This window comes from Sebastes fasciatus, chromosome 14, assembly GCF_043250625.1.
Source record: "Sebastes fasciatus isolate fSebFas1 chromosome 14, fSebFas1.pri, whole genome shotgun sequence".
Classification (NCBI taxonomy): Eukaryota; Metazoa; Chordata; class Actinopteri; order Perciformes; family Sebastidae; genus Sebastes; species Sebastes fasciatus.
Window position 1 is genome coordinate 5,449,307 of NC_133808.1, and position 20,842 is coordinate 5,470,148.

The 20,842-nt window shown below is 39.1% G+C and overlaps 1 protein-coding gene and 1 long non-coding RNA gene across 4 annotated transcripts in view; one reads left to right on the forward strand and one right to left on the reverse strand.

Annotated features, from left to right (window-relative positions):
* Positions 1–20,842, reverse strand: part of LOC141782199 (uncharacterized) — a 41,581-nt gene that overhangs the window by 5,739 nt on the left and 15,000 nt on the right. Inside the window, exons 2-3 of one of the 2 annotated variants that reach the window (XR_012597073.1) lie at positions 15,021–15,077; positions 6,623–7,448 (exon numbers count right to left, since the gene is read on the reverse strand). This is a non-coding gene — a long non-coding RNA (uncharacterized LOC141782199). Of the gene's footprint in view, positions 1–6,622; positions 7,449–15,020; positions 15,078–20,842 lie in introns of those variants that run through there. The other variant, XR_012597074.1, reaches the window with a different exon arrangement.
* gtpbp8 (GTP binding protein 8) lies at positions 308–16,477 on the forward strand. 2 transcript variants are annotated; one of them, XM_074658269.1, is made up of 8 exons: positions 308–461; positions 1,605–1,809; positions 1,899–2,052; positions 6,132–6,230; positions 7,335–7,465; positions 9,230–9,329; positions 12,584–12,702; positions 13,715–16,477. In XM_074658269.1, exons 2-8 carry the CDS (start codon positions 1,637–1,639, stop codon positions 13,803–13,805), a joined length of 867 nt encoding a protein of 288 aa, XP_074514370.1. In that variant the 5' UTR covers positions 308–461; positions 1,605–1,636; the 3' UTR covers positions 13,806–16,477. The 2 variants fall into 2 exon arrangements, with proteins under 2 accessions (XP_074514370.1, XP_074514371.1); XM_074658270.1 differs by having other exon boundaries at positions 313–462; positions 1,612–1,809.

A 20,842-nucleotide genomic window follows, 5' to 3' on the forward strand; every position in this document is an offset into this window, starting at 1 on the left:
TAATAATAATAATAATAATAATAATAATAATAATAATAATAATAATAATAATAATAATAATAATAATAATAACAATTATTATTATTATTATTATTATTATTATTATTATTATTATTATTATTATTATAACAAATAAGCCTTATAAAAACATGTATTTTTTTCTGGCCAGTTTTGACGAAGTGTTTATTACATAGTAATTTACTTTTACTTTGTTTCAGTTGGTTTATTAAAGTATGTTGATTAAGTATCTGAATATTTAATATTAAATAAAATAACTAAAACAGCGGAACCTTTAGCTAATGTAAATTGTCTTCGTCGGACTTATTTGAGCGCTGCACGCAACATGGAGGAAAGTAAACACATTTTGTAGCAGAGCAGTCCTGATATAGTGTATACCGCTCTGCTGGAGCCAAACCAGGCTTTATTATTCCATTATTAAGCGATGGAAATATTGTAATTCAGGTGAGTCGTGGAATGAACCGGCATTGTGACGTGTTGTTGGTTTTAAACGTATGTTAAAGGTCACGCAGCCTCACCGGCTCTACAGACACATCTCACTCAGTCAGCATCAGACAGGCAGGCAGACTACTTCATTTAGACATGTGTGGTGTGTTTTTAAGACAGAACTTAAAGTCGGCGTGGTGTTTTTAAATGTAACATTAGCTGGCTCTGCAGTTTGTCTCGTGTTAAAGTTCTCTGAGGGATGACAGCAGATCATCAACTCACATTAAAGCTGAAGAATGTGTTCAATAAGATAAGATCAGATATTCCTCTATTAGTCCCGCAGTGGGGACATTAGCAGTGTACAGCAGCAGAGGGGAGAGTGCAAAAAACAAGATGCATCAGCTAACACAGTGAAAAAGAGCTAAACAAAGTGTAACAAAATATGAAGCATTTAAATAGAAGGAAGTATAACAATAGGAGCAGTATATACAGTATTTACCATAAACTATATTAACACAATTTCACAAGTGGAAAATGATATTGCTCAGTGAGAATGAATGAATGAAATTCCACCTGAAAATATCAGGTTATTGTCAGTTTTTGGTGTGTAAGTGGTCTACTGGGAGCAGAGCTGGTTGCGGTCTACTGGGAGCAGAGCTGGTTGTGGTCTACTGGGAGCAGGGCTGGTTGTGGTCTACTGGGAGCAGGGCTGGTTGTGGTCTACTGGGAGCAGGGCTGGTTGTGGTCTACTGGGAGCAGGGCTGGTTGTGGTCTACTGGGAGCAGGGCTGGTTGTGGAGTCTGACAGCTGCAGGAAGGAAGGATCTGCGATAGCTCCTTCACACACTTTGGGTGGAGCAGCCTGTCGCTGAAGGAGCTCTCCAGTGCTGAGATGGTGTCCTGCATGGGGTGGGAGTCATTCTCCATCATGGATGACAGCTTAGCCATCATCCTCCTCTCTCCCACCACCACCACTGGGTCCAGGGGGCATCCCAGGACAGAGCTGGCCTTCCTGATCACTCTGTAGAGTCTCTTCCTGTCCACAGCCGAGATGCTGCTGCCCCAGCAGACCACTCCATAAAAAATGGCTGATGCCACCACCAAATGAGACTGCACATAGATGGAAGTGGAGTGATAATCACACTGTCCTTTTTTTTCTCCGCTGCAGGCAGGTCTGATATCTGCAGAGGAAGATGTTTTGTCTCCGGCTGTCACTGTGGCTTCAGCCTGGGACACAACTTTGCTCTGTGTCCCGCCGGCAGACTGTCCATAAACTGGCCTCACTTCAGAAAGCCACGAAGCTTCCCCCGAAGAAAGTCCAAAGCTTACTTTACCCCTTTAGTGGGCTGGAAGCTTACCTGGACAGGTACTGGATTTACTTTCTATAGGCACATGTATTCTTTTATAGCCTGAAGTGGATTTATTTAGTTGATTCATTGGAATGACATTTTTCAGGTCAGTGGACAGGACTCCATTCCAGCTCTTTCATCCCAGTGTGGAGGACATGGTTAAAGCAGAAAAGCTCTTCTACGCTTCTCCGTCTCATAAGATTGATTACTACATCTCTGCAGAGAGGATGGACCATGTACCTGCACTGAAAGCACCAGAGGTTAGTGGGCCGCCTCGGTCACACTGTTAACAACTGAGTCATGTTCAGAGCTGCCGTAATGTTATCTCTTAAAGTTACCTCATGTGATTTTACTCTTCATCAAATACAGAACAATGAGTGTATTTTAAAAGGCGTATTGCTCTCATGGCTCTCCTTAACAATATTATCTGCTCCTGACTAAGTTCAGACTGGCTTCAGCTCTGCGTGAAAAATCACAGCTCTCTTCATTCATTTGAATGAGGTCAGTGTATACGACAGAGTATTAGGGCCACGTTGAGGGAAATAAATCGAGAATAAAGTCATAATATTGCGAGAAATAAAGTAATTTCTTCCTCCACAAAAGAGGCAGTTTCCCCAGCAGGTCCGTATGGTTCTTTCTCGGAATAAACGCAGTTTCTTGCACAATCTTTTCAAGGTCCTGATGATATTGTGGTGCTGATGAGCCAAAAGATGAAGTATTTGGTTATTAGTGAAACCTAAACTAAAGAATAACTTTACAAGATGCTCCACGTTCCTCATTTTCACACTATTTTCCCTCTAAATAACAATTCAAATTACTACTTTATCCCTCCTGTTACCTTCAAATTTACTAACATCTTTTATCATTGGGGTCAATTTGACCCCAGCAATTTAAACCTCCAGAAAATTATTATAATTAAAATTGTTACCCAAGTCTATGTGTCAGGTACTTTATGTTTGTTTGTTGACTACCTAAATAGCCCTTTAAATAAAATCAATATCTTCACGGGAACCATATTTTGCCGCCCCCGAATCGTGGGGAAATATCAAAGTTCTCGCAAGAATGATGTTTCCCCTCTCCCATGTCGTGTGAACTATCAGTGGTTCTCTCACTACTACAGTTATGGTTATGTTAGGTTAGGGCCCTAAAGCTTTTTGAATATTATAAAGTTGCATGTTATAGTGTCCTCAATATCATCCAAAACAAATGTGTGTAAAATGTTGATATTTCTTATATGTTTTATACAGCTAAAACAGCCTGGGGTCAAATTGACCCCAAAGAACACCGATGCGTACAGCATGTGTACAGGACATTGAAAACATATCATCATTTTAATTTTATGTTTACCCAGTTGTCCCCATTAAATTAGGAAAAGTCATTAAATATGAAGCAAAAAAAATCATGTCAATCATTTATTTAGAGACGTTAAACATTGAATGGGGTCAAATTGACCCCAAAGATAATAGGAGGGTTAAGATATTATGACTTTATTCTCATAATACTACGACTTTTTTCTCTTAAAGTTATGACTTTATTCTCATAAACTTATGACTTTTTTTCTCATAAACTTGTGACTTTATTCTCGAAATCTCCGATTTTTTTTTTCCCTCAATGTGGCCCTAATACTCCGTCGTAAATGTGACGGTGCCGTGACACAATCTGGCAAGATGCTGCATTGACTGAACACGTGCATGCAATGGCAGATTCCTGGTAGACTACTTTGTAACATGAACACGTATTTCTACTGTTTACCTCGCAAACATCCCAAGAATAATTGTTGCTAGTATTATAAACTGCTCTGCTGTGTTTTGGCATCTGATATACTTTGAAACTTGTGGATCTGTTCCTTCAACTGGACTCCTGTCTCACCAGGAGCAACACGCCCCCATCAACCCTTGCGTTGTTTTGATGCAGGGCAGTTTTCTGTCTGAATGCCCGCTAAAGGCTACAGATAATTAGAGAGAGCACAAATTGGTGAAAGCTACAATTTAGCAGGTGTGGTAATACGCTGGCGGTTTGCCACAGATGGTGGAGGGAACTTTTTGTGCTAGGGCACAGAGGAACACAGTGAAGAACACAGTTTAGTGATAAACTAGGCTCTGTCAGTCAATTAAAATATTCAATCGCGATTAAATGCAAGTTAGAGGTCGCAGGATTCATTTGAATAATGGCCATGACAGTTTTTCCTCTCCAAAATTTAGCATAACTTTGTAGTGTCAAAAATCAAATTGTGCTGTGTTTCTGTGAAGGAAATGGAATTGATAATCTCTGTTTATGTAAAAAATTATGAGTGGAGGTTCTTATTTTCTCTGCGTTCCACCGTGAGCAGAACTCCTTGTGGATGTTGTGTCACTGTCAGATTGGCAAGTCTGGAACTTTTTCACACTGCAATAGTCCAGCCAGATTGGACCGACCGCATCAAACAAAAATACAGTTTATTCTTTAATGACCTAGTGATGTTAAGAGGGACAAAGTCTCCACCCTTAAAGCTTTAGCAGGCAGAATGTTTTTGGCATCATTGGGCAAAACGTCCACAATAACCTTTCAACATATTGTAATTCAAGTGTTCTGAGAGAAAAATAGACTTCTGCTCCTCCTCATGGCTCTGTTTTCAGGCTTTAAGAAATCTAGACCCTGACGGGAGACTTTGACCAATCACAGTAACAGAATATGCATTGATATTTGATCAGAGCTGCCTAGTTTGACCGTTTGACCAGAGGTCGCGAGTGATTGACAGCTGCTCAGAGATGGCAAGGCTCCAGCTCGGCTCTGATTGGTTGTTTTCCTCCGGTCTCTGAAATCTTGCAGATGCCATTAGGAGCACTGGAGGACACAGAGGCACATGATTTTTTTTAGATTACCTGTCTCATGCACTACTGTCACAATATAGTGACCGTTTTATTAAAATAACTTTTTGTAATCATATTTGCTCCATTCCTACCCACTGCTGCTTTAAACCCATTTACATGTACAAAGTCATTTAACCGACCCGTGTTATCTTTTATACCCGTGATTGTCCACATTGCCCTTCCTCGACCCAAAACGTGGACAGTCAGTCTGTGAAAAATGGAGCGTAATGTCTCTTTACCCTCCTGCAGCCTCATACATAATTATGCAGAAGTTGACATCTGATAATAAATGAGCAGATTTATAACCTCTTAGACAGAGGTGTTCACCAGAGGGCTCAGAATGGAACACTGTGTTGATGGGACAACGGGGTCTCTTTGGCATGCCGACTTAGTTACCACTCTGCCTCTCTGCTCTGACATGAGGATGATGTATTTGCAGCTTACTGGCAGCAGCGTGAGCCTCCATCCATCTGTCTTGTGTCTGAGAGATGGAGGAGCCGGAGTCGTGTCCTGTGGGACTGCCGCTCGTCGGTACTGCAGTGGCAAAGTGGCGGCAGCCAATCGGAACAGCCTGTAACAGTCAGAGCAGGGCTGCGGTCGAGAAGTCTTTTTTTTTTGCTGAGGAAGGATCCTAACGGAGTGAAACGAACTGGAATTATCTCAGTAGCAGCCATGATAAGAGCTGGTCGAATTCTCTAAATGCTGAGGAAAGGTGCTTCACTGCTTCCTTTCTTATCTCTTTTAGCATAGGATACACTGGAGCATCCTTTATGAAAGGAAAGGAGATATTGCTGTCCCACATTTCCTTGCGGCTGCAACCTATCAAACTTCAGTAGGCAGAACGTTTTTGGCATCGTTGGGCAAAAATTCCATAATAACATTTCAGCATATTGTAATTCAAGTGTTCTGAGAGAAAACTAGACTTCTGCTCCTCCTCATGGCTCTGTTTTCAGGCTTCAGGTCAATCACAGGTCATTTCAGAAAGAGAGCGTTCCTATTGAGCGTTCCTATTGGCTGTGCTTCGGCTGGTGGGCTGTGCTTGGTATTTCCTCAACAGATCTCAACATGGCTGCCGGGTCACAAACTTTCTCATTGTACAGCTAAACGGTGCACTACAAGATGATTCTGAAAAAATTTGAGGAGAGAAATAGGCATTACAGTAACAGAATATTGATTCATATTTGATCTGTGCTGCCTAGTTTCACCGTTTGGTCAGAGTTCGCGAGTGATTGACAGCTGTTCAGAGACGGCAGCTGGACAGCTGACTTCAGATCAGCTCTAACTGCTTGTTTTCCTCCGGTCTGTGAAATTTTGCAGATGCCGTTAGGAGCACCAGAGGACACCAGAGGCACATGATTTTTTTCGGATTACCTGTCTCATGTACTACTGTCAGGAAATATTCCAGCACAAACTATCAAGAGCTTTTCACCATTAGCACAGTAACAGTAACACAATATTTCGAGAATAAAGCAACTTGTGTGTATTCCCAGGTGTGTTTCATCGGCAGAAGCAACGTGGGCAAGTCGTCTCTCATCAAAGGTCTGTTCTCCCTGACTCCTGAGGTAGAAGTCCGAGTATCCAAAACTCCAGTGAGTAGTCTTATCCCACATACTGTCTGTGTGTTTCAGTTTCAAGGTCTTGTTTGTGTGAGATAACATTATGTGGACTCAGACTGATGATGTTTTACCCTTTTATTTTGAAGTTAAACCTGTTGTTATACACATGGGTAGAGCTGGGTGTCGAACCTCAATCCCTGAGAAATGAGTCTCAGCATCAAGTCTCAAAAACTGTCTCATATTAATGATCTGAACATATTCTAAGTCTTGTTTACAATATTTGATCAGATTTTATTTAAATTTTGAATTGCAAGAGACCGCAAACATCTGATTGTTTACATTGAATCACTTCTGCAGTTTTACAATATTTATAATAATAATAATTATAATTATTATCATTTTTATTATTATTAATTTTGCTTTAATTAAAAAAAGAAGAAAACATTTTCAGATTTTTTTTTAATCTAAATCCTAGTTCTAATTTTAGACTATATTATGTAGTAGCACTGTGTATTATGTAGTAGTATTTTGAAGACAACTTAAAAAACTGACGTATTGAGAAATTTGGCACATTTAGTTAAATGACTAAAAAAATGGTTTTGCGGAAAAATTGAGAATTAAAAAAGCATAATGAAAATTCATACTCAAACTTTAGTTGGACAAAATAATATATAATAATATAATGGATTGTGTAAGTAGACCTTGAGTCAAGAGTCAAGATTTGTGTCCCTGTCGATGCTAATTTTGCGGTTACCTCTTGGTATATGCTCTGTACAAATCATCTTCTTATTTTTTACATCGTTATTAACAATTTTGACCCATTTTTACCCTTGTTAACTATTTATTGTTACCCTCGAAATTTGTCTTCTTTGCAGATATAAATATTTTTGTGGGACTCTTTTAGAAATAATGATATTAGAGACAGTAAAATCATAACATTGTATTATACTGAATTTAGGTCAAAGGCTTCACACACACCACCGGTGTAGCAGTGAGCAGGTATTTAGTCTATATGTAAATTAAAGAAGCAAAGTGTGAGATATCAGCGTATGAATTGTCTTGTTCAGAGTTGTACTCCTCTCCTCACTCTTCTTCCCTGACACCTCCTGTCTTTCTCTCTTTGTATTTCCACCTCAGGGTCACACAAAGAAGATGAACTTCTTCCGAGTGGGCAAAGCGTTCACCGTCGTTGACATGCCGGGCTACGGACACAAAGCCCCCAACGACTTTGTGGATATGGTGGAGCCGTACCTTTACACAAGGGAAAAGTAAGACATTTACTTAAGACATTTACTTAATCAGAGTTTGGGAGGAGACCATGACAGAACTCCCTTCATTATTACGGGAGGTGAAATTCATTCATATCTGATTTTCAGGTCCGCTGTGCTGAAAGGAACATCTCAAAAGCCTTTCAGTAAGAAGAGGACACACAGTTTGTCTCACCTCGGGTAGAATAAATAGTATTCAGAGACACAGACATGTTCTGCTAAAGCATCATAAACAAAAGACATTAGTGTCTCTTTTTACTCAAGCACTCTACACAGAGTACTGATTAAGCCTATGACATCAACATGGCTTCTCAGAGTGTTTAGTCATCTACATTGGGCCTCCTCAGGCACAAGTTTGATCAAGTTCTTAGAACTACGACTTAAAAGAAGGCAAATATTAACACATTTGTAGTATCACTGTGATGACGTTGAACCTTTTGTGTTAATAATATCATCCATCTTCCAGCTGGGGGGAAAGATTTTGGCCGTGAAAAAGCCCAAACTTCGTTCCCTCTGGCACGTTCTAATGCCACTGTTCCATCATATCACTGATCTTAATTATTGCATATTTTAATGAGTTTGCTCACCTGATTTTAAACATGTAGTGAATTATTGTAAAGGAGAATTATGTGTTTTAGCCCACACCGTCTGTAAACAGCAACCACGCCTATTTCTGACTGATGAGAACTGTTGTAATTGAGACTCATTAGACCTTATTTGAGAGCTTATTTGTTATTTTTTATGTATTCATTGACAACTTCACTGAAGGTTTCTCAAGACATGCCACAATGATGGTTAAAGGTGCTATTGGTAACATTCAGCCACTAGATGTCGCATTCTCCCTCCCCCATTCCCTTGCATTCACTTCAAAACAAATGGTTGCCGTGCACTTACTGTCACACTAAGACAGTTTTTTTCCGCTCTAACTGGCAACTTGATCACTGATGACACAGATACCTCATGATACCAATGTTGTTATACTATTGGTTCACAAGCCGTGTTAGAAGTAGGAACCAAACGTCAGTTATTTTCCACAGAAATAAACAAAAGATTAATTATGGACCCTTTAAAAGTTTTAAAGTGATTAATTCACAGTCATAATAACTCGACGTAAGCGTTTATTTTATAAATAATTTAATTTAAAACAACACATAGGCTAGGTAAGACATTAAAAGCATGTCCCTCCATAAAATAACCATGTTTATATCCATTGAATAGGAGTGCATTTATGTTTATGATAAAACAATACATTAAAGGTCTTATTGATAACATTTTTATTTAGAAGAATATTTAAAAAAAAAAAGAAATAATACATTTACAGAGCTTTTAGAAAGGTGCTGAATAAAAGTATGACTTTTCATCAAACCCTAACCCAATGGGGACAGTTAAAAAAGCCATTAAAACACCAAAAACATTTCTTTCCAAATGTATGTCAGTCAGTGAGATTTTATGGTGATTTGCATATTTTTACAATCATTTCTGGAGGTTTAACTTGATGGAGTCAAATTGACCCCGAGGATAAACGATGTTAGTAAATTTGAGGATAACAGGATGGTTACGATACTGAACGATCTTTTATCCAAGGTGACCTGAGAGGGGTGAAATAATTACTAATTTGTTTTTACTCGTCCTGGACCCAGAGATCTGTGTTGGTAAGAGTCTGTGTCCTTATTACTATGGCTGTGGAAGACCATGAAAACTCTTCATCATCAGTCACATCCATTAACCCGCTCTTTTGGCTAACGTATGTTTATGTTCCCTCAGTCTGGTGAGGACGTTCCTGTTGGTCGATGGCAGTGTTGGTCTTCAGAAGGCTGACCTGATCGCCCTGGAGATGTGTGAGGAGATCAGACGGCCATATGTGGTAGGAGGTCACACTCTGTTTCTTCATAGATAGTAACATCATGTTTATTTCCAAATGAAAACTTCCATGAGAACACAGCTCAAAAGCAGAATATATGGAGAAAAACTAAAGGAAACTATGATGGATATATATACAGTATATATATATTTCATTTTTTATTTATTTGTTTATTTTTTATTTCTTCCATCCATTTAATTAGTTATGATTATTATGGTACTTCAAATTATGGTCAGGCAGTAAGAAGTTGTCTGCTCAATTGATCACCATCTCATATGCCCAAATGACCTTTGAGTTCTGATTGATCATTTCTGTAAACATTTTAGAGCTGCAACGATTAGTCGATCAATCAAATAATCAATATTAGTCTTTTTCTTTTTTTTCTTTTTTATAAAGAATGCCCAAATTCTCTGGCTCCTTCTCAACTGTGAATGTTTTCTGGTTCCATTAGTCTTCTAGAGTTGTAAAAGGAAAGTCTCTGGGTTTTGGACTGATGATTGCATGAACCAAAACATCACCTTGGGCTTTGTGCAACTGTGATGAGCATTTTCTGGCATTTCCTAAGCCAAACAATCATCGATTAATAAAGGAAAAAAAAAATCTGCTGTGCCAAGAACACACAAACCCCAACCGAGTTCAAAAAACAAGCAGATGATGAAGTGTGGGAGCGGTGGAGAAAACAAACACATTAAATGATTTGGTCAATGTGCAGTTTGTGTAAAGGTGCAGTGTGTAACATGTAAGGCCACCTGCTCCAAACAAATAGGGGGCAGCATTTCACCTCTATAGTGGGTCCATACAATCCAAATATACAGTCATCAGTTGTAAGAAAAAAACTAAAAAACAACATCAACTACTAACAGCAGGGCAAGAATATGCAAAATTCAACCAAACTGCTGAAACTCTGAGAGTCAAAATAACACTGCTAACTTATAATCTTCACGTGTGACTACATGTTTTTTTGCCCCAAACTGCATGCGATTATCATAAGATTATCAAGTGGGCATGTCTGTAAAGGGGAGACTCGTGGGTACCCATAGAACCCATTTTTATTCACATAACTGGAGGTCAGAGGTCAAGAGACCCCTTTGAAAATGACCATTACAGTTTTCCTCGCCAAAATTAAGCTCAACTTTGGAGCGTTATTTCGCCCCCTTCCCGACAAGCGATGGATCCCTTAGGTTTTTCTAGTTTCGTGTTAGTGACTTCACTCTAGCTTTAAAACGGAGCCCGCTACAAACTCCGAAAGATTTAATCGCGATCGGGCCCGGCGGCGGGTCGTCGAAATTTTTAAGAGGTTAATAAAATAAATCGATACAGGGATACCTTGATACTCATTTGTATGGATATTTTCTTACTTCCCTAATGAGACCACCCCGCCGGGAGGAGAACGGTCGGCACTCAGCAGCTCCGGGAGATACACGCCCAGTCAGCGGCCGCTGGGTTTAACCCGTGTAACGGCAGCCCCCTGGAATCAGACCCCCGATGCTGGTGATTGTACTGGCTGAATTTGAGCTAACTGCTAACTGGGGGTACGTCTCCTGGAGCTGCCGCACACTTTACTCCTGGCGAACCCGGGGAGGATGAGGCTTGGTCCTCTCGTGTTGGACTGAGGGCAGACTGGACGCTACAGTGACTCACTATCGCCTCTCGAGGTACAAGTGGTTTTACAAGACAAGACAGGACGGGCCGGGGCTACTGGTTAGCATGCTCATTTCACTAGATATCTCTGCAACACTGTAAGGCCCGGGCCACACAGGGAACGCGAGCAGCGCGTGGCGATTGCGGAACCTGTTGTTTTTTATTTCCGCGTCCACGTTAACAGGTTAGAGCAGACACACTGCCCGCGTGAGCAGCGCTGCTCGGCTGTGTCTCTTCTAAAGATCGAGGTCTAGCCTATTTTTAGCGCGAGCCGTTCACAGCAACAACAGACGGTGAGAGTGATCTTTTGACCTTATATTGACATCATAACAACAACATTACTACAGTTTCAATGTCTATATCTGTAGAATATGTCACAGACATGGAAAAAGGAAAGATTATTTTTAAATCAACACTTCTTGCTTTCATTTCAAAATAATTCTGTGGACAGAATTCCTTCATTTAACACAAGGCTTTTATTCTGAAATATTTACAGGACAGTGTTGTAGAAGATGCAGTGACTTTCAGGGCGTTATGAATGAATAAAGTACCGGCTTCTAATTGTGGATTATTATTATTTACCAATTAGATCACGCTTCTTAACCTTTCTCTGTGTAAAATAAATATAAATGACCTTTATAACGAAATGAAATGCCATTATGAAAGTCAAACTCAATGTAGAAAGAAATTGCTGGCAGCTGCAGCAGCAGAAACACAGCTGGTGTGGACAACCCATGCGTGAGATACGCAGCACTTCAGCGAGGCAGCCGCCACACGCTGCTGACGTTCCCTGTCTGGCCCGGGCGTAACCTCTTCACATTCTGTTGATTATGTTAGTTCCTTTTTTTTAAGTTTTTAAACTAAAACTCTGTCCAGATCTTACACATTAAACCTTTTAAATGTTTGCTTGAGAAACAGCAGGTAGCACGCAGCATTGTTCATGCTGGAAACAGGATTTATGCTATTAGATGGAGGTGGTACCGTCAGCATTAGCCAACTTTCACCCCTCCTTTTCACATTTAACTTCTTCTTCTTACCAGTCCTCATCATTATGTCCACACTGCATTAATGCTGAACGCTCTCACTCAGCTATTTAAAAACTGCAGTCCCCTCTGAAATGCCACCGCTGAGGCGTTATAATGAAGCACCCCTCCACTCTCTACGCACTCCACAGTCAATTATTCGTGCTCTCAGGTTATTAAACACTTTGACCATTATTAAGATTGTGACAGTACCGCTTTTAACAAAGATGAACTCTCACTGCTGAAAGGCAAAGGAAGCATGAAGGAATGAAGTGACAGGGTCACTTTCCAACCTGAAGCAGACTTTAAAGTTGTTGCTTTGCTGTCATGCTGTTGATTGATATGGAATAAGATACAGGACAAGATTAACAGCATGTAGGGAACCAGTTAAATCTATTCACTTTTTTTCAGCATTCAGTTATATCCTCTGACAGAAGAATTTAGAGTTCCTACACTGCAACTTTTAAAATATGTGGGAATGGAAATGATGAATTTGCAGCTGCTCTATGCAAACAGAGACTGCACAGTGCAGTCTGAATATGCGTATTGTACATTAAGGTAAAATTGTAATGTGTGAAACATTTTGTTGTGCAGATTGTGGTGACTAAGATGGACAAATGTGGGTACGGAACACTGCTGAAAAACTTAATGGATCTTCAGGATGTTGTTAAAACACATACTACAAGCTGCTTCCCCCAGCCATTCCTGGTCAGGTGAGAGTCATGACTTCTATTTGACTGCTTAAAGAATGAGGCTGATGATATTTTTAATGTTTCTTACCATCAACAAAGCTCATAAAAAGATCAGCCTTGAATTGATCCTACTAACAAGTATGTCTATGTATCCAAAGCCTGATATATCTGATTCCTCTGTGCCACAGAGCTCCACTGTTGTCCAAAAACTATTAAAAACACATCGATGAGTCACACTACTGGGCGACATGTTTCTTCATTACCATGAACACACACACGTCAAAAAACTCCCCAGGAAACCTTGAATACAACTAGGGCTGCACAGTTAATCACAATTTTATTGAAATCTCAATATGGCATAGTGCAGTTTTTAAATTGCAGGAGGGCTGAATATGTGTAAAAATACCATTTTAAATTAAATATTGTGGTGCTGCAGAGATGACCTGGCCAACACATCATACTCTACAGATAAAAATGACACCATGATTTAAAAGTCATCATCCCCTGTAATCAGTCAAAATGAAACATTAGGAATTTAAATCTGTTCAGGCCTAAATAAAACTCTATACTTCTGCTGACTTTGGGAAATGTCACAGTTCTAACAGCAGCAATCATACATGGTTCATGTGTGCAGTTTGTATAAATGCCATCAATGTAGTATTTAGGAAGAGCATTTGTTAAAATGACACCAGTCAGGTTTATCTAGGACATTTAAGATGAATATAAAACTATTAATGAAATCACAAAATGCTGAACAAAATATATAAATAATTGAAAATAAACCAAACAAGTGGTTTAAAAGTGTTCATAAAACTTGAAAGTTTATTTCCTCTCTGCATAGGAAAACAACAAGATTAGAATTAAGGAGAGAACTACATGTAAGAGAAAAATGGCATTGGACTTTGGATGCAGAGATCAACCAAAGGGTTCATCACTTGCTCAACTGTTTACAGTAATAACTGAGAATTGTCATTGCTGGTTGTAATTGTGCCTAATTGAAAAGTTTCTTTGTCTCTCTCTCTCTTAACAACAGCTCCCTCCAGTTTTGGGGGATCTACCTGCTGAGATGCTTCATTACTCACGTAACAGGGAGCATCAGGTTAACGAACACCTCTCAAAGCTGACAAGAGGCCAGCTCAGCCTAACTGGGTGGAGCTGGGACTTGCTAAGACCTGAATACATCCACATTGCAACTGCTCACTTTGTTGGTTCGGCTGGTTGTCCTTTTACTTTCTAGTTATGCATTACATCACTCTCTCCAGAATGCAGACAGATGCACACAAGAACACAAGTTTAGCATCTTATTCGTGGGCATTAAAGCAGCAGCAGTGGGTAGAAATGGAAATATGGTTAAAAAAAAGTTATTTTTGTAAAAAGGTCACTATATCCTGACAGTAGTGCATGAGACAGGTAATCTGAAAGTATCATGTTCCGCTGTGTCCTCCGGTGCTCTTAATGGCATCTGCAGGATTTCATAGACCGGAGGAAAAAAACAGTCAGAGCTGATCTGGAGTCTGCCGTCCAGCTGCCGTCTATGAGAGCCATTTGTCAATCACTCACGAACGCCGATCAAAAGGTCAAATTAGGTTGATCAAATATGAATCAATATTCTGTTACTGTAATGCCTATTTCTCTCCTCAAATGTTTTCAGAATCATCTTGTAGTGTACTGTTTAGCTGTAAAATGAGAAAGTTTGTGACCCGGCAGCCATGTTGAGATCAGTTGAGGAAATACCAAACACCGCCCACCAGCTGGAGCACAGCCAATAGGAACGCCCTCTCTCTCTCTGAAATGACCTGTGATTGGTCAAAGTCTTCCGTCACAGACCAAAACAGTATGTTTTTTTTTGTTTTTTTTTGTATAGACAGTCAAAAAGTTTCTGCAAAGTTTGAGAGTTAAATTCAGTGTAATGCTGTGGGTTACAGGCTAAACATACGTTTGTGTCAGAATTACGTTTATGAAGACTGAAGTCTCTTAAGTTTATTGGTACAATAGTTAGCACTGGACAGGTGATTACTACTGACAACTCTAAGTGTGCTTCAAACAAAGGTCTTTACACCTGTTCCACGTGGCCACACTTTAAGATGGGACAAATTGTACAAATGGAAATAAGAGCACACACAAACAAACTAGTTCGTAAGACCAAAGCCATCAGACTATGTCTGAAGGCAAAACTGTGTTACAGCAGCTCTGGAGAGCCATGCTGCCTGCATAGAGAGGGACGAGACACAGCACTCGGTCAAAAGAGGATAAGGGCATAAACCTGTGGACAATCTTTCCATTTATAGTATTACACGTACACAAACAGAGTTAAAGAGAAAAGTTACAATTCTACATACCTGTACATACTTCTGCACAGCTGGCCAATCACTGCGTGAAGTGGGCGCATTGTTGTTCTGGAAAGTTACAAAAAAAATGTTTTATCTTTTATCTGTTGGATGAATAAAAACATGAATAACACAATTATTATTAGTTAAACCAATACGCACCAAAAACACATTCATATCATACAGGAGAAGAGAGCAAATGTGTGTGACTGGAGGCACTCAGTATCAAATGCAGTTTAAAACATCACATATTTTCCCCAATAACACAGTGGGACACTGTCTATCAAGAAGTGCATTAAATGAGTACCAATACATTATTTTTTTACTATTAATTCGTAAAACACACTTTCACAGGGCTTCATACAGTATATTGTTTAACTGGAATATCATTTGCCAAACAGGGAAACCTTTTTCTTTTAAATTTAATGTGTTTTTTTTAATGGCTTTAACTCTTACTGTTTTATTATGTTGTATAATCCCGTACTTACAGTACTAAGGTTTATTGAACAAGATAATAGAGAACATGAGTACCAGTCACTGTGGCATTACGAAACCCATCACATAGTTGAACACTGCATGTACATTAGAAACAGTCTCTTTCAGCTCTATGGAGCATTTTAGTGTCTTTCAGCTCATCGTTTTGGTTCTACAGTCCAAAACTTTAAATACAAAGTACCAAAGATTTGTTTTTTAATCTTGTGTGCTCCAGCCCTCACGTGACCCTGAATAGGGTAAGCGGTTACAGATAATGGATGGATGGATTTTCCCTAAAATATATAAATATTATATACTTTTAAATGGCACCATTCAAATTCACATTGTCACTTTTTACATTTATTGATCACAGTATTAAAGTTAAAATCCCCTATTTTTCATGCTGTCAACAAATTCCATGAAAAGAGCTTGATAAAACATTCATGTTATTCCAAAGTGTGGCGAACAGTAGATGACAGGAAAGGCCTGTTCACCTTTCTTTTTAAAAGGTTTAAAAGATAAATGAGACGTCAAATGAGTGTTTTTGATTCCATGCTTTCCACTCCACGGACTACCAGTTTCCAACGGAGACTGACGGCCCTGAACATGCTAAAAAAAAAAAAAAGGACTATGTTGTGGAGAACTGTGGCCTTGAGGGTGATGACAACGACAACAGGGAAGTGTAAGAGCATGAACAAGAACACTCAGCGCAGCTGTGAGATTGCATTCCTGCAAGTCACCTAATCAATCTAATTCAGCTGTGAACACATGCTGCACTTTGTTGGTGAGAGGTGTGCCAGACAGATTCTGACCTGCTCTCAACTTGGAGAGGGTGCAGCAAAGACCAGACAGTTAAAAGTTAACTTGAGGGATGGTTGCTCATCGATCACAATTAAGATAAGATACAAGGATCCTGCTTCACCATAATGTATTGGTATGACCTGACTCAAAGCTATTTTATTATGCATATTCCTTAATAAATGCTTTTTATTTGACTCTTTACATATCAAGTCAATTTTTCATCATCAAAATGAATTTTGAGAATGAGAACGGGTTACACCCCCATGTGGGGCCCAAAGGCTGCTTGCTGATGCCTAGAAATGTCCCGAACACAGCAAAATAAGAAGAGAAAGTACAGTTAGTAGATACAGACAACCCCGCACACTTTTGGGTCAGAAGTGATGATTGAGAGGGATTATTTTTCAATCAATCTATACGTTGTTTTTTGGAAAATGCTGCATATTATACCTTAAAGTTATTTCACCATAAAAAAAAACATTTTATCTTGTTTTTTTCTTGTGTAGCATAAAGGGACTACAACATTTCATTGTTTCCTTGAATCTCAAAAATGCAGATGTTTATGCTCAGAAGAAATGACATGTAAATCAGTAGGCTAACGGTGGGTTCACATAGGCCACAAGAGCCGCTGCCCAATATTAGGCTGTTCACATAGGATGCGCAGCACAACGGAGCTCCGCGGCCGGCTTGCAGACTTCAGCAATAGTTCCGGCATCTGGTCTAGTTTATACGAATTGTTATATGTATTCTGTATGTCTTATCTATAAGATTGCCTTGGCCTCCAGCACCACCATAAAGAACCTTGGAGTTATCTTTGATCAGGATATGTTCTTTAACTCCCACATAAAACAAACTTCAAGGACTTCCTTCTTTCACCTACGTAACATTACACAAATCAGGCACATCCTGTCTCAAAACGATGCAGAAAAATGAGTCCACACATCTGTTACTTCTAGATTTTGATTACTGCAACTCCTTATTATCAGGCTGCTCCAATAAGTCTCTAAAGACCCTCCAGTTGATCCAGAATGCAGGACGCGCATACCCGAATACGTGCGGAACCCCACAGTATATAAGGCAGCACACAGCACTCTCTGTCATCCTCTTCAGTGAAAGTAACGTAACTCTTTAACGTAAGGTTAAATAAGTCAACGTTGACTTTTGCTTTCACACAGGACACAAACAGCAGCCTCCTGGGTGAAAGTCCTGTGTTTGTTTGATCTATCCATCCACCCCGACCTACGTCTCTTGACTTCCTTAGAGGCAGCCCTGCACGTCCTGGCTCACTATTACGTGGATTATTACAGTGCATTCCTTTTCGTAGGTGTGCGTAAAACAACCTTTTTCTTACTGGCCTCTTTTATTTATTTATTTATTGTTTCAGCAAAAGCCGTTTAATCATGTATTCTATAATTAAAACATTTTTTTCTATATGTTAGTTCCCATTGTTGATGTCTAGATCAGCCACTTTAAATGCTGTGCCTATAAAAACGGTTCACATCCAATGAACCTTTTTCCCTGTTTTATTGGTTTGCATGAGGATTTTTTTGACACAAACAGAAAATTATTCATTTTAAATGAATTTTTCTTTAAGTAAATATTCTCAATTATTCAGACAACTGTTTTTATAAGCCAAGGAAATGTGTTGTTCGTAATTGAGCGGATAATAACAGAGTAAAAGTAAAAGTTTAACAATAGCTTACAACTCAAAATGTACACCCCTACCCAGAATTCTGCTGAGCATTAAACTGTTAGAATCTGGGTTTTTAGCAGAGCGGTAAAACAACGCGTACGTATGAATATGATAGGAAACATCTGGTCTGCAAAGAACGGTGGCAGTAGAAGACTCAGAGTACGTAGAAGATCAGCAGACAGTCATAATGTTTTTTATAGAGGCTATCAACAAGGGGTGAAGGTCACATGCTGAAAGTGTCATTGTATCCTTTTTTTTCCTTCTTTTTTTTAGCCATTGGGACAGTTTCCCAAAGGTGTCATTTCATTTCTTTATTTTACAGTGGAGCAGGTTCATGAAGTACAGCATGCAGCTATCGGATCAGATTGTGATCTGCAATCAGATCGCCTAAGATAATGGCCTTGACGTGACACACACCTTCACACTCATTCACACTCCAGGAGCAAGAAAGATACTTAAAATTTACTGCGTCCTGAACGAAGGACAAGTCAGATGGGGAGAAAAAGATAAAAGCTGATGGGACAGATAAAGATAAAGACATGATAAGACTCCCTCTGAAGGGCTTCCATAAGTATTTCACTGATCTTTCCTCATTCCACAGTACGGGTTTAGACATACAGGAAGAGCAATACTGCACACACCTTTACAGTTTATGACACGGGAACAGGAATGTGAATCAGATAATGGATGGATGGATATCAGTTCTGATATCTAATGAAAAACTGTAATTTGTAATATGCAGTTAAGCCATGTTTAACTCCTCTGGCAACCAATAGACCCCCAATAGTAGACCTTGTTGGCCTAATTAGTGCCAAGTTACATCAAACTGAACAGCACCACAAACTGCAGATTTCAAAATCCTCAGTGAAAACCAAACTTTGTCTGGCACAGTCTCAACAAAAACATTTTTTTAAGTGTCATTAAGTTTGTGTATTTTGCAGGGTCTAATGTTGAACTGCAATACATTATACAAATCACATTATTGCTTTTATTGTGTCCACTCTTCATGCTCTTCATTGTTCAGACTGCAGACAAACCATTGTTTTATAAATGCAGCTACATAGTGGCTTAAGCAGCTTTTATTTTTTTAATGCAGTGCAACAGGTTCTTTAGCCGGCGTTGACTGGTTGTCCTTTAACTTTAAGATTAAGTATTACCCATTCCATACGGAGGCACACACAAACTCTTCAATAGGACCCTGGGAAGGTAAGATCAACCCGATCTTGTCAGTTTTTGTTGTTGTTGGAGAGCGAAAAAAGAAAATCTGAATTAGAATAAAAAGATTTTCCTCTCCTGCAAACTGCTAGCAAATGTTTTGTAGTTATTTGTAACTCTTTCCTCGACTTTGTGGGCACACTGAAGTACTTTAAAGCCACAGGGAATGAGCAGCTGTAGAACATTAATGTGATTTTTATAACACTTCAACTTTTTTATTGTATCCACGAAAGTGCCTATAAATTATATTTATTCCCAGTTAGATCTTTTTATGTTTTATTGCTTTACAACACTGAATCAGGGTGGATATCAGATTTAGAGATATACAAATTTCGACACTTAAAAACCAAAACTACTTTAAATGTCTCAATGGAAACAAATCTCCACCAACTGATCTAAATTAAAAGTAAATACTTTATAAAATACAAAATAACTGACTGCATAAGTGCTCACCCCCCCTTTAGCAGAAGCACCTTCATCAGTAATTACAGCTGTTAGACTGTGGAGGTACAGTAGATCTACCCTGTATCAGTTTTACACATTTGGACACTTTTTACCGATTATTCTTCCACAAAACAGCAAATTTTAACACAAATTCTGGATTGAACTGAAATCTGGATTCCAGGATTTAAGCATTGGTTTTCAGTAAGACTTGTGATTTTTTAGATAAAATTTCATATTTACAGTATATATATATAGGTTGTAGGAGGTTGTAGCGGGCTCAGTTTTAAAGGTAGAGTGAAGATCCATCATATGAAACTAAAAAATGTCATAATAGCTTATCGGGAAGGAGGCTAAATAACGCTCCAAACTTGCGCTAAATTTTGGCGAGGAAAAACTGTCATGACCATCTTCAAAGGGGTCCCTTGACCTCTGACCTCAAGATATGTGAATGAAAATGGGTTCTATGGGTACCCACGAGTCTCCCCTTTACAGACATGCCCACTTTATGATAATCACATGCAGTTTGGGGCAAGTCATAGTCAAGTCAGCACACTGACACACTGACAGCTGTTGTTGCCTGTTGGGCTGCAGTTTGCCATGTTATGATTTGACCACATTTTTTATGCTAAATACAGTACCTGTGAGGGTTTCTGGACAATATTTGTCATTGTTTCTGTGTTGTTCATTGATTTCCAATAATAAATATATGCATACATATGCACAAAGCCAACATATGTGTCCATTCCCATGTTGATACGAGTATTAAATACTTGACAAATCTCCCTTTAGGACATCTTGAACAGATAAAAAATGTGTGATAAATTTGCAACACACTGAAGTTTGTAAGTAGTGGATTGATTAATGAAACAGGTTGCTGCATGAGGTATAATACAGTGTGCTTAGATTTGTATTTGATAGATGTATGCAGTTGTAATTGAACTATAAAAATATATAATTCACTTGGATTTAATAAAAAAAGCAAATAAGCAGCGACTGGTGAGTCACCTGGGCAACAGTTGCTATGTAGAGTCTACCATCTCAGCCATCGAGCCCAGTGACTCAGTCAGTGCCTGATTGCCTCAGTGCCTTGGGAATTTTCATGTATTCTTCCCATACTTCTATAACCATGTTGCTAAATTTATTTTGTGTTCCATATTTATCAGTTACTGGTTTTACTTTTAAAGGAACGGTGTGTAACAATTAGGGGGAT

Coding starts and splice junctions, on each gene's coding strand:
- gtpbp8 (XM_074658269.1), top strand. CDS start 1,637: ATGTTTTGTCTCCGGCTGTCACTGTGGCTTCAGCCTGGGACACAACTT. Junction 6,231..7,334: donor TCCGAGTATCCAAAACTCCA/GTGAGTAGTCTT, acceptor TTTCCACCTCAG/GGTCACACAAAGAAGATGAA. Junction 12,703..13,714: donor CCCCAGCCATTCCTGGTCAG/GTGAGAGTCATG, acceptor TCTTAACAACAG/CTCCCTCCAGTTTTGGGGGA.